This window comes from Epinephelus fuscoguttatus, linkage group LG11 (genome assembly GCF_011397635.1).
Source record: "Epinephelus fuscoguttatus linkage group LG11, E.fuscoguttatus.final_Chr_v1".
Taxonomy (NCBI): domain Eukaryota; kingdom Metazoa; phylum Chordata; class Actinopteri; order Perciformes; family Serranidae; genus Epinephelus; species Epinephelus fuscoguttatus.
This window is the reverse complement of record NC_064762.1, coordinates 39,464,452-39,479,253: the sequence shown is the minus strand read 5'-3', so window position 1 is coordinate 39,479,253 and position 14,802 is coordinate 39,464,452. Positions and strand designations below refer to the sequence as shown.

The following is a 14,802-nucleotide window of genomic DNA, read 5'->3' as shown; positions in this document are numbered from 1 at the left end:
CTGACATTTTCTCTGCTCTGGAATCAGCAGTCCAGTCAACAACTGTTCTCCCTGTCTCCTGGTAGCCCAGCTGACACCCATCCCTGCTTAACTGCCACAAACCCCTGTTGTTCCAGTTGCAGCAGCCTAAAGTTCCAGAGCTGCAGCTGCCCCCTGTTGTCCCTGCTGGGCTGCAGCAACATCCTGCCCCCACTGGGCCTCAGTAATAGACTGTCCAAATTTCTGTCCATGCTGAGCTGCAGCACTCCCAAGTCCCTGCTTGCACTTAAATGCAGCAGCCCCAAGTTCCACAGTTGCATAAGCCCCAAGTCCTAGAGTTGCAGCTGCCCCTTATTGTTTCTGTTGAGCTGCATATGCCCCCTGCAGTTCCTGCTGAGCACCAGCAATCTGCTGTGACTTGTCAGCAGTGGCTGCCCTTTGTTGTTGAACTGCAGCATCCCAAATTTTCAGAGCTGTGGCTGCCCTCTTTTGTTACTGTTCCCTGGTTCCACCAGACTCCAGCTCAGCTGTCCTGTCGCAGGCTTCCTGTTAGACTCTTCACAATTCCAACCTGCACCTGGATCTTCAGTTGCTGGCTTCCATTCCTGATCTGAAGTTCTGTGGTTATCCTCTAACTGGGTCATGCTTCAGAGGGGTCCCATCACTGCCTTCTTCCGTCAGTGGGGTTCTGTCTCCATGGCCGTCCTGCAATGGGATTCTGTCAACAAGTTCCAGAGGGGTCCTGTTTCTGAGAGTCCAGCCTCAGAGTTCCAGTGACGTCCTTCTTCTGTGGTCATCCTCCAGGGGGTTCCTGTCTCCAAGTTCTGGTGGGGTCCCATCTGAGAGTTCTTGTGGGATGCCAGAGGTGCTCTGTCTGGTTGGCCTTGTGGTCACCCCCAGATCTGCTCCGTGTCAGCTCCAAGTTCCAGCGGGGTCCTGTTACCAAGGGGTCACATCGCCGAGTTCCAGTGGGGGCTCACCTCTGAAGGTCCCATCTCCAAGATCCAGTGGGGTCCTGTCTCCTAGCGTCCTGCTTCTGGGTCCTTGTGGGGTCTCGTCTTCATGTTCCAGTGGGATGCCAGAGGTGCTCTACCTGTCTGGTTGGCCTTGTGGTCACCCTCTAGGTCTGCTCAGTCCATCTGGTTGACCTCCTGATTGTCCTATAGAGCTGCCCCAGCATACTGGCTAACCTCCAGGCTGGTTCTTGCCATCTGCTACAGGCCATTCACCTGAAATTCCCTGCTTTACCCTTGTCCAGCCCCCAGACCATCTGCCTGAGGTCTTATGTTCTGCCCCTGTGCAGCAGCCAGGCTATCTCCCTGAAGTCCCCAGAATGGTCTTCAGTTCCCAGGCTTCCCAGGATTATCTGCTAATGTTCTCTTTTGTTTTCCATGCATCTTTGTTTTTTTTCCTACTGATTGTGCCTGGGGCGGCACGGTGGTGTGGTGGTTAGCACTCTCGCCTCACAGCAAGAGGGTTTGTCGGTTCGATCTCGGGCATGGGAGCCTTCTGTGCGGAGTTTGCATGTTCTCCCCGTGTCAGCGTGGGTTCTCTCCGGGCACTCCGGCTTCCTCCCACAGTCCAAAGACATGCAGATTGGGGACTAGGTTAATTGATAACTCTAAATTGTCCATAGGTGTGAATGTGAGCGTGAATGGTTGTCTGTCTCTATGTGTCAGCCCTGCCATAGTCTGGCGACCTGTCCAGGGTGTACCCTGCCTCTCACCCGATGTCAGCTGGGATAGGCTCCAGCCCCCCCGCGACCCTTAAGACGATGAAGCGGTTAGAAGATGAATGAATGAATGAATGAATGAATGATTGCTCCTGTCTGTTTGCCTGTCCATCTGATGTTGACCGTATGTATCTGTGAACCCGCTAGCTTCATTTAAAGTATCCTTTCCGCCTCCACCTGCTGGCTGTCCTGCATTTAGGTCTCTCATGCCTGTGTTGCTTCAGTCCATACATACACTGACCTAAGTGATCCATACATACACTGACCTACTGACCTAAATGATCCCATAATTTACCCTCATACGTATCTGATTTTGGGAATTACCATGAATTTTAGCATATTTAGAAATGATTTACAGAATGTGCTTTGCACTGCACACACACACACACACACACACACACACACAGACACACACACTCACACGCTTAGTAAATCAAATAAACACAAGAAGTTTGTGCTCTAAAAAAAAAAAAAATAAATAAATAAGTAAATAAATAAATAAATAAGAAGGGATCAGCACTCAGTGAATAACCTCCTAAGCCCTACGACAAACTATTATGGCAGGATTATTGGGGTCATCGGGTGGGAACCTCCTTTCACCGGTGTTTCGTCTAGTTGGTCCCACGACACCTCCAGGAGGCTAGACAGTGATCTCTGGCGTCCCAGAGACACTCCCCTAATGCCAGGTCTCACTGCTCCCCACACTAACCGAACAACCTCCTTTACCTTACCTATATTACCACAGAGGAGGTAGACCCAGGGAGGGAAGCCTTGTTAGGCTATCACACTCCCCCGCCGGGTTAGGCTGTACAGTCTACCTCCCCAAGACGAGCCCTCACAACAATGACACCTCCAGGAGGCTAGACAGTGATCTCAGCCCAAACAGAACAGCACTGCCACCTTCAACCAAACCCAGGCTCCGTTTATGCGAGCTCCAGGCAGAAGCAATGCTGATACTACCTTTACTAGCACATTCACCATACTCTATTTCACACGCTACATAGCATAACTACAATGTAAGCTAAAGTTAAAGGAGATAAATGAACTCACAGGATCAGCAAACACACTCACTTTGCAGCATGGTCTCAAACAAAATGGATTCAGATAGGCCACTCCCACACTTAAATAACCTTCCTCTTCCTGGATTTCCTCCTTACATACACATGGCTTTCTCAGCCCAAACAGCACTGCCATCTTCAACCAAACCCAGGCTCCATACATGCGAGCTCCAGGCAGAAGCAATGCTGATACTAGCTTTCCTGTCACATTCACCATACTCTATTTACTTGACTACATAGCATAACTACAATATAAGCTAAAGTTAAAGGAGCTAACTGGACTTACAGGATCAGCAAGCACACTCACCTTGCCGCATGGCCTCAAACAAAATGGATTCCAATAGGCCACTCCCACACTTAAATACTTCCTCTTCCTGGATTTCTCCTGACAGGAAGTGGATCTCTCCACCTGATCTCAAGGAGTTATGTGCCCTGCTTAGTAGTTCCCCCTGCTGGCCCCAGCTGACAGTCTTTCTTCTGTCATAGATAACCTTGCTGCATTTAATTGCTTCATCTGACATTTCCTCACTGTCTTCCTCAAACTCTGTCCCTCAGACTCGAGTTCCCCCAGGAGTGAGACAGTTGATCTTGCTATGAATCCCCTACACCCCACTTCCACTGGACAAATCCTAGTCTTCCATCCTCGCTGCTCAGCTTCTGCTCCTAAGTCTGCATATCTAAGCTTTTTTCTTTCATATGCTTCTTCCACTGAGTCTTCCCAAGGAACTGTCAGCTCGATGAAATAAACTATCTGTTGACTCACTGACCACAACACTAAGTCAGGCCTCTGCCTGGTACAGACTATTTCCTGAGGAACAACAAGCTTTCCCCCTAAATCTACTTGCATTTCCCAATCACAAGCACCTTCTAGGCCACACCTTTGCCTCCTCACTAACTTATCCCTTCTGTATTTCTCTCCCTCCCGTACAAACTTAATTACTAACCTCCTTGCCTTAACACCTTCTCAATTAACCTGTCTTCGTTTCCCTCAATGCCTGCAGCTAAACATTTCAACACCTGATTATGTCGCCATGTATATCGGCCTTGTGACAAGCTAACTTTGCAACCTGACAAAATATGCTTTAAAGTTGCGATCGTGAACACAATGGGCATGACGGGTCCTCATTTACCCACAGTTTTAGGTTCTGGGGTTGGTAAGACATCGATGTAGCCCCTATCAGGAATCTAATACGATTCTCCTCCATACTCCACAGGTCCCTCCAACTAAGCTTCCTCTTCTCTACACTTTCCCAATTCAACCACTGTCCCTGTTTAGCCTGGGCCACTACCTTTGCACCCCTTACTATCTCTTCCTGTCTGCGTATCTGTTCTACAACCAGCTTTCTTTTATCTTTGAGGCCTGCTGTATTCCATACCGGTTTACCTGAGCGAAGCCCCAGGCCTCCCCGGCCAAACTGAACATTACCTACAATCTCTGCATGTCTAAGAGCTGCCTCTGCCTCCTGAACTGCCAATCTTGGGTTCCACTTCCTCCTTGGTTGGATTTGGAACCACACTCCTAACTACCACATCCTTACTCCCAGCTAACAAGAGCTCTGTCCTGACCTTGGTACATTTAAATTCCTCTGTTAAACTAGTTACTGGCAGCTGAAGTATCCCTTTTCCATACAATGCAACACTATTTAGGCATCTAGGAGCGCCCAACCACTTCCTAATGTAGGAGCTAACCAACCTTTCAATTCTCTCCACAACAGTTATTGGAATTTCATAAATTGACAGTGGCCATATTAACCTAGGATATAGCCCAAATTGCAAACACCACAACTTCAACTTTCCTGGAAGTTCTGATTTATCTATTCTATCCAATCCTTCAGCCACATCTTTCTAAATTTCACCACCTGTTCCTTATCAGTCAACTCTACCTTGTACAACCTACCTAAGCTCTTTACTGACTGTTCCCTAATTGTTGGGATGTCCTCGTCATCTATGACAAACTTCCTATCACTTAATTTCCCTCTACATATCGAGATGCTTCTAGATTTACTAGGCTTGATTTTCATGCTGGCCCACTTGAGGTTCTTATTTACCTTCTCTAGTAGCCTCTTTGTACATGGCATTGTTGTGGTCACCAGTGTCATGTCATCCATGTAAGCCCTAACTGGTGGAAGATGCAACCCATTCTGCCATCTCTCCCACCTACCACCCACTTAGAAGCCCTGATGATTACTTCCATTGCCATAGTAAATGCTAACGGAGAAATTGTACACCCTGCCATGATGCCTATTTCTAGCCTCTGCCAACCTGTTGTGAAACCTGCTGTACTTAGACACAACCTAATATCCTGAAAGTATGCTTTCACTAAGTTAACAACTACCTGTGGCACTCTGAAGTAGTCAAACGCACTCCAAATGAGGCTGTGCGGAACTGAACCAAATGCATTTGCAAGATCTAAAAATACTACTGTAGGTCCCTTTGTTAATCTTCGCTGCCTGAATCTGGTGCCAGATCATGCTAGTATGCTCTAAACACCCTGAAAACCTGGTATTCCTGCCTTCTGCACCATGGTATCTATTAAGCTATTCCTTTCTAAGTAACTAGCTAGTCTCTGCGCTACTACACTAAAGAAAATCTTCCCTCCACATTCAAGAGAAATCATCCGAACTGGCTAAGGTCCACAGACTCCTTCTCCTTAGGAATGAGGACACCCCTGCCCTACGCCATGCTCTTGGTATAATTTGTTTTTCCCAAACTATTCTTAGCTGTTTCCACAAAAATTTAAGGGTATCAGGCGCACTTTTATAAACCCGGTAGGGGACTCCATTAGGCCCGGGGGCCGAAGAAGCCATTGCACGCCTTACCACATCCTGAAATTCCTTCCACCTAGGTGGCCTGACATCCATCTCATGCTCTATCCTCCTAATGGAGGGATATCAGGTGGGAAACCTACTATCCTATTCTTCTCCAAATCTGAATATGTGTTTCTCAAATATTCTTCAACCTCTAGCCTTTCTGCTTTAAGCTGCCCTCCCTTTTCCTGGCTGAACAATCCTTTAACAAACTTAAAAGGGTCCCTGAAAAACCTGTCCTAGCATATTCCTTCTTCCTCCTCTTTTCCTGAGATGCTCTGCCCTTCTAAGAACTGCTAGCCTGCTTCTCAACTCCTCTTGCAACACCTTAATTCCTCCCTTTCTTCTTCTGTAGCCTTTTTCCACTGCTTTCTTAACTGTCTCCTTTCCTTGACTAACTTCTCTATTTCTCTCTGCCGCCTAGACTTACCTGACTGTACCCTCTCACTCCTCTTTCTCTCATGCACCCCAAACCTCTCTACACCATATGAATACATTATATCTCCCATCTTTTCTAACCTTTCCATTGCATTTCCTCTAAGCCTACTCAAGATTACTGACAAATCTCTATTAACTATCTCCCATTCTTTACTGTCATTTGCTCTAGGCCATCTAACTCTAACCTTTGCTCCATGGTTCTCTCTCTGGCTAGCATACTGGCCTCAGTGTCACCTGCATCTTCTCTTACTACCCCCTCCTCCTCAGTGGCAGCGTTACTGATATCCTGCGAACTGTGGTTTTCTACCTGCCGCTGGACTTCATCCGACTGACTGACTGACTTCTTAGGAAGTACTGATCAATGCGGCTACTCTGCCCTTTCTTTGCCACACTTCTTCTTTCCCTGATGAGTTCTGAGGCCTCTCACTGATGTTACTTTCTGCCAGCCGCAAGGACAAACCTGAAGCATCTTGTTCTCAACTGTGCTACTTTTATCCTCTACAGATGCGCTCACCTTGCCCTGACTGCTGCTAATTCTAGCACTGGTGGATAGGTCCGTGCCCCTATCCTTCACTGAGTCACAGATCCAAGTCATAGTCGTGTCCGTTCCAATGTCTGTTACCGTGTAATCCACCTGTGAGTCATCTTCCACCCCTGCTCTCGCTGACTCTTGGGGTATTTTTCCTAAGTTGGCTGTAGCTAATTTTTGGTTGTAGTAAGGCTGCTAGGCCTCACCACTGCTACCATGGGTTGCTAACCCATGCCAGCACCAGTAAATCTTTATTCATCTTCATTATTATGTGCTGTTTTCAGATTTGGATTGCACAACCAAAGTGTGTCCTAATTATGGTAATGAGCTGAGGGTTGAAAAATATCACGACTAAGTCCTGCAGGGCACAGTGGCCACAGATACCTATCAACAACACTGATGTATGGACTCTCCTGCTGGTATACTGGTTATGGTATTCAGCTGCTTGGACAGTTACCATGAACTCAAAATCTCCTTTTAATCTTTTAAAAAAATGATGTTTGTATTGTGCATTACACTGTAGGACTAAAAACATGTTTTCTAAGTTTGACAGTGCTGTTAAAATCTAATGACAATCTTATTTCAATAACCTATAGGAGCATGGACCCCAAATCTACTGTTGTTTATGACCTGCATCCCTGCTTTGAAATACATAATGTCTCTTACATACTCACAAGCACTCCTTCTACAGCATGTGTTTTATTGTATATTTTCCTTGGCTTGTTGTCTGTTGTTACAGTATGTGGAAACCTTCTGGTAATAATCTCTATCATTTACTTCAAACAGCTCCACACTCCTACAAGCTCTCTCATCCTCTCTCTGGCTGTAGCTGACCTGCTTGTTGGTGTTGTAGTTTTTCCTCTCAGCATGGCCTTCTCTCTTAGCTCATGTTTGTATTATGAACATTTATTTTGCAAAGTGAGAGGCAGCTTTGATGGAATACTGAGTGCAGCTTCCTTTTTCAATTTATGTTGTATTTCCATAGACAGATATTATGCAGTGTGTCAGCCTCTGACATACAGAACTAAGATAAATGGTCGTGTTGTTGTGATCATGATTCTGGTCAGCTGGAGTGCTTCAGCTAGTGTTACAATTAGCCTCATGGTACATGATTTACACCAAGAAAGATGTAAAGAAAATTGTTTCCTTCATGTTTTACTAATAAACACATTCGGAATAATTTCCTCATTTTACGGACCAGTCATCATAGTGCTCTCTATCTACCTTAAGATTTTCCTTGTGGCACAGAGACAGGCACACAGCATCAGGAACACAACCTGTCCGAGCTCAAAGTCTGGAACAACCATTAGTAAGAACGAGAGAAAGGCCACAAAAACTTTGGCTATCGTACTGGGAGCTTTTCTGATGTGCTGGACTCCCTACATGATCGTTTTTTCTCTTAAGACTTTGAATCCTGTGACAGTGTCATTTCCACTGTTTGAAACGCTGAACTGGTTGACACTATTGAACTCAATGCTCAATCCATTTATTTATGCTTTCTTTTACAGCTGGTTCAGATCAGCTTTTGGAATGATCATTTCTGGGAAAATATTTCAAGGTGATTTTGCTGCTGCAAAACTACTCTGACATACACTCTAGAGTGCTGAAATAGTCTGTGGATGAACCAGTAGTGAGAAGAGGTCATACAATTAAGATTAAACCTTTCTTAACCTTAATCCATTGGACCTTTGGCAGTCATTTGTTTAAGTACAACTCTATACTGTATTTTTACATGACACCAGATTTTTTTATATAACTGAACTGCAAAAATGACTTGAGAAAACATACTCAAAAAGGCCTTTAAAGAGAAATCATTCTATCAACATTTGCAAAGAAATAAAGCGTGAAATGTGACACACAGTATGCATGAAACACAATATAAAAAATACAAATTTTGAATACTGGTACCAGACACTATCTCTAATTTTCTGAGAAAAACTAAACAAAGTTGTTCTGGTGCAGGGGTGTCCAAACTTTTTTCAAGGAGGGCCATATTTGATCATGTAAAAGTGCCGAGGCCAAGATAAAAAAACATGCACGTCCGACAGTGAAAAAGTTCAGTGTGCTGCATCAAAAAAAGTATATACGTGCAAAATAAAGAGATTTGCACACCAATTGAAGCTCTCATAGAAAAATGTATTCAATCATAGTGTGACGTTTCGAGCCAGCAGGCTCTTCCTCAGACTTATGACAAGAACATTGGAAACGCCATCTTTAGATACCCATCATGCATTGTCTAGAAAGATATAATAAAATAAATAGCTAGTGCAAATATAAAGACCAACAGACAGGTATAAGCAAGAAAAAATATACATAGAAAAATATATATTATATGCATTTGAGTGACGGTCCGATATATATATATATATATATATATATATATATATATATATATATATATATATGTATATATATATATATATATATATATATATATATATATATATATATATATATATATATGAAGAGTGAGCTCTAAAACACACATACATAGGAAAGTATACATATGTGTCAGACATCCTTCTCCACATACATAAAAAATCTATAACCTATACACATAGGGCTGGGTTTAAGACAAAAAAGAAGGTATTTACACAATATATTATACCTCAGTTTAGTTCGTACTCCCAAAGTAGGACAAAAAGTACTCATCTTAAAAAGAGGGCGTCTAATTTTGTAGGGAAATGAAACACCAGTGTTAATATTATCATTTATATGCACTCAGACATTTGAAATTTTTTTCAAAACATATTGCCCTATAGAGAACAGGAAAAAGTCACAGAAAAGGTCTAATGTCAAAATCTTCATTGAGTCCCTTAGGGGCCAAAGCAGCGAGTGTATGAATCCAGAAAAACTCCCGTTTGAGTAACATAGAGTTTAAATGCCCCCCTCTGCGTGGTTGTATAATGACCTCGATACCAGTGTATCTTAGAGTAGAGATATTGTGCCTTGCCTCTGAAAAATGTACAGCCACGGGGCTAGAAGAAACATTATTTCTGATGTTACTAGTGTTGTGTCGTTTGCGAACGAATCATTCAAAAGAACGAATCTGTTGAGTGAATGTACTGAACTGATTCACTTCCGGAACTGATGCGTTCATTTCTCAGTTCAGTTGAGCTCAGCAGCGAGCATGCAGGCCGAGAGTGGAACCGCCAATTCCATCCGTGGGAACAATGCATCACTCGCGAGTCAGCCAGGGTGCAGGGAGGAACTGCCTACTGCGTGAAAAATCACTCGGTGAACGAATCACTCTGTGAACAACGTAACCCCAATCCCTGAGTGATTCAAATCATTTCTTTTCAGTGATACACTTTCATAGGGACCGTTTTCTCCAAGCTAACAGCTAATGTAGCCAGAGGTCAAGCCACATGAACACAATCACACGCCTCTCTATTGTTTTAACAGACTTAGTTTCCAGATAAACAAACTTAAAATGTTAGGCTGGACCACGCAGTACACAGTCAGGGCGCCTCTGACACTGAACGATTCAGTGAACGAATCTTTTGAACGAATCTTTTTAGTGAACTGATTCTAGTGATTCACCCCTCTCCCTGTCCCCTGGCCCTAACCTTAACCATTCCCCCCCTCCCTCCCAAAATTCTCCTTTTCTTTTCCTCTTTTTTTTCCTTCCCATTACAGCGGCCACACCACATCCCTACATGGCAATTCCTTAGTGATCTTTCTGATTGTTGCAACTTGTGTCAAATACCTCTGAATAAAATAAAAATACTGTTTATTGTTTTCTTCTGTATATTCATTCTTACTCAATCTACTGTATTATGTAAAATACTTTTAAAAAAAATTTTTGTGGGATTTTCAAACTAAATTTTACTCAAGTTGACACATATATACGACACAGTCTTGGTGTTTCATATTTACTGCCACACGCACACACACATACACACACACCCATACGCACACACACATGTATACACACATAAACATACAGTACAGGCCAAAAGTTTGGACACACCTTCTCATTCAATGCGTTTTCTTTATTTTCATGACTATTTACATTGTAGATTCTCACTGAAGGCATCAAAACTATGAATGAACACATGTGGAGTTATGTACTTAACAAAAAAAGGTGAAATAACTGAAAACATCTTTTATATTCTAGTTTCTTCAAAATAGCCACCCTTTGCTCTGATTACTGCTTTGCACACTCTTGGCATTCTCTCGATGAGCTTCAAGAGGTAGTCACCTGAAATGGTTTCCACTTCACAGGTGTGCCTTATCAGGGTTAATTAGTGGAATTTCTTGCTTTATCAATGGGGTTGGGACCATCAGTTGTGTTGTGCAGAAGTCAGGTTAATACACAGCCGACAGCCCTATTGGACAACTGTTAAAATTCATATTATGGCAAGAACCAATCAGCTAACTAAAGAAAAAGAGTGGCCATCATTACTTTAAGAAATGAAGGTCAGTCAGTCCGGAAAATTGCAAAAACTTTAAATGTGTCCCCAAGTGGAGTCAAACCATCAAGTGCTACGAAACGGGCACACATGAGGACCGACCCAGGAAAGGAAGACCAAGAGTCACCTCTGCTTCTGAGGATAAGTTCATCCGAGTCACCAGCCTCAGAAATCACAAGTTAACAGCAGCTCAGATCAGAGACCAGATGAATGCCACACAGAGTTCTAGCAGCAGACCCATCTCTAGAACAACTGTTAAGAGGAGACTGCGCGAATCAGGCCTTCATGGTCAAATAGCTGCTAGGAAACCACTGCTAAGGAGAGGCAACAAGCAGAAGAGATTTGTTTGGGCCAAGAAACACAAGGAATGGACATTAGACCAGTGGAAATCTGTGCTTTGGTCTGATGAGTCCAAATTTGAGATCTTTGGTTCCAAACGCCGTGTCTTTGTGAGACGCAGAAAAGGTGAACGGATGGATTCCACATGCCTGGTTCCCACTGTGAAGCATGGAGGAGGAGGTGTGATGGTGTGGGGGCGTTTTGCTGGTGACACTGTTGGGGATTTATTCCAAATTGAAGGCACACTGAACCAGCATGGCTACCACAGCATCCTGCAGCGACATGCCATCCCATCCGGTTTGCGTTTAGTTGGACGATCATTTATTTTTCAACAGGACAATGACCCCAAACACACCTCCAGGCTGTGTAAGGGCTATTTGACTAAGAAGGAGAGTGATGGAGTGTATGGGGTGCCGTTTGTAAAGTGTCTCACGCTGAAAATAACATCAACATTTTGCCACATTTAGCTTCAAACGATGTTTTAAAAAGTATTGTGATTTTTTTAACGTCACCTTTTACCACATTTACAGCAATATTTGTTAACTTAGAAATATATTAAATAGTTAAATCTAAATATTAAATGTGGCACCTAAATGTTAAATGTTAAATCTAAATATTAAATCTAAATCTAAATCTAAATATTAAATTTAAATATTAAATCTAAATCTAAATGTTAAATATAAATATAAATATAACTGTTAAATCTAAATATTAAATCTAAATCTAAATGTTAAATCTAAATGCTAAATATAAATATAAATCTAAATGTTAAATCTAAATGCTAAATATAAATATAAATATAAATGTTAAATCTAAATATTAAATCTAAATCTAAATCTAAATGTTAAATCTAAATGCTAAATCCAAATCTAAATGTTAAATGTTAAATCTAAATGTTCTGGGTGAAACTAAATATTTAGCTAATATGCAAATTTACACTGCCGGTCACCGGAAGTACCAAAATAAAAGCTCGAGATGGTCAGACTGTGTTTATAGAATCAAATAACGAATTAAAACCAACTTATCGGGGGAAATGGACACTTGAACATACATTAGCGTGATAATAACTACCTAAAATAACAAGAAACGTGTTTGGAGAAATTTTATTTGATGTTTACTTTGAGTTGTTAGTGTCCCTTGGGAGGGACCAGAGACTTCCCCCACCACTTCACCTCCCCTCCCTACTTCGCCGTACTGCACAGCTGCAACCCCCATATCCCCGGACCTCACTCTCCACAGACCCAACTACCATATTGCACGACCCACCCGTAAGATCCAGGACTGGTTTTTCAGGGCCAAAAAACCAGTCCTGGTTTTAGGAGACTCCAACATCAACCGCATCCCAGGCCACATCTACTCCAACATACAGCTAGACAGTTACCCCGGTGCCAATACCTACCACTTCCTCAAGGTCTGCGAAAAAACCCTCCCCAACCCTCATGTCAAGATACTCATCATCTCCATAGGCATCGACAACAAGGACCAGGACCCGAAACAGACCACCATTAAACAACTGAAAGCCCTCTTCCGTTTGGCAAAGTCGACCTTCCCCAATGCGGACATTTACTTTCCAATTATGAACTTCTCACCCCACCTCACCCCCACACAGAAGAACAATCTGAAATTAATCAACAACACCATGGCTACATACTTCCCTATACTCACAGAAATCCCCCACGACACATTCAAAACAGAAAAGGACAACATTCACTGGACCCCCTCTACAGCAACGCTCATTTTTGAAAACTGGCTGAATCAATTAAATTTATCATAACACCAAAATCCAACCCGGATACACACACCCACACACAGCCCACACAACAAGATCGGGACCTGGGGTGGAATTCCACTTCAAACATTCTCAATCTGGCTACCCTATTTTCACCTTCCACACCCCAACGTCAACTTCTGGAGAGGGGGCTTTCCTTCATCCCCCGCCCCACTCGTCTGGACTGGGAGGAACTTCAAAGGGACCTACATTACTTCCATAGACGGCTCAAGATCATTAATTATTTCCATCTCCAACCGGACCGGAAACAGACCCCCTTCACCCACCCATCCCACTGGGAACCACATAATGACAAACTTCACCCCTGTACTCATAAACTCATTCAACAAAATACAAGGGCCCTGCAACATTTCCGGCCCCCTAGAGATATCCCAGATAATCTCTCGGGGCCGGAACGCAGGGCCCTCAACAGTCTTATATCCAACCCCAATATCATCTTTAAACCAGCAGACAAAGGCTCAAAAATCGTCATCATGGACCGACAGCAATACCTTTTGGAAGCCAATCGACAACTCAATAACAGTACTTACTACAAACAACTTCAAGACACCATTCAACCACGGACTCAATATCAACTCAGGAATATTATACAAACACTTTACAATAAAAAATACATCACAGTCAAACAAAAAGACTACCGCTCTGGACCAGACCAACCCAGACCCCGTTACTTCTACCTCTTGCCAAAAATACACAAACAACCAGAAAACTGGACCATTCCCCTTGAGGTTCCTCCTGGAAGACCAATCGTCTCAGATTGCAACAGTTCCACATACCATATATCAGAATACATTGATCACTTTCTTGGCCCCCTCTCCACCCGCCACCCCAGTTATATTAAGGATACTTACCACTTCATTCAACTCATCCGACCCATGGCTGTCCCTCCCCAATCCCTGCTTTTCACCATTGACATTGACAACCTATACACCAATATCGATACAAAACTAGGCCTGCAGACATTACGCACAATTTTCAATAGAAACCCGGACCCTCACCGACCCGATTCAGAGCTCTTGGAACTAATAAACCTCTGCCTTACCAACAACGACTTTTTATTTAATCATCAATATTACTTACAAACACACGGGACAGCCATGGGCCAGATATTTGCCCCATCATATGCAAACCTGTACATGAGCGAGTGGGAGCGAGAAGCCTTGAACAAATGCCCCTTACAACCCACACTATACCTCAGATTTTTAGACGACATCTTTGGAATTTGGCCCCACGACCCTGCCACATTCACAGACTTCATCAATATCCTCAACAACCATCACCCAGCCATTACTGTTAAATATTCAACAAGCCCTACACATATCAACTTTTTAGATACAACAGTTTTTTTTGGCCAATCCCACACTACCCAAAAAACATTGCAAACTAAAGTCTATTTCAAACCGACGGATACACATGCATTACTCCATAAATCCAGCTATCATCCCAAACACACCTTCAAAGGAATCATTAAATCACAGCTCATCCGTTTTTTTCGTATCTGTTCAAATCTCACAGACACCAAGCCACCAAAACCCTCTTTCATAGTTTACGTCCCAGAGGCTACTCAAAACGATTCCTCCGTTATATAAAATCCACTACCCTGGCCTCTCTCGTTCCCACTCGCTCTCTCCTCCCCTCTTCCTCTCCACCCCAGGTCCCAGGACCCAAGCCGCCTCCTCAGTCTACTCCTCCCTCTACTATTTCCCCCCACCCGAA

The 14,802-nt window shown here is 43.3% G+C and overlaps 1 protein-coding gene across 1 annotated transcript; it reads left to right on the top strand.

Annotated features, from left to right (window-relative positions):
- Positions 1–7,143: 7,143 nt before the first annotated feature.
- LOC125896807 (trace amine-associated receptor 1-like) lies at positions 7,144–8,130 on the top strand. The gene has a single exon (XM_049589679.1). It carries the CDS (start codon positions 7,144–7,146, stop codon positions 8,128–8,130), a length of 987 nt encoding a protein of 328 aa, XP_049445636.1.
- Positions 8,131–14,802: the final 6,672 nt, after the last annotated feature.

Excerpts from the sequence above, each read along its gene's own strand:
- LOC125896807 (XM_049589679.1), top strand. The coding sequence starts at position 7,144 with ATGGACCCCAAATCTACTGTTGTTTATGACCTGCATCCCTGCTTTGAA.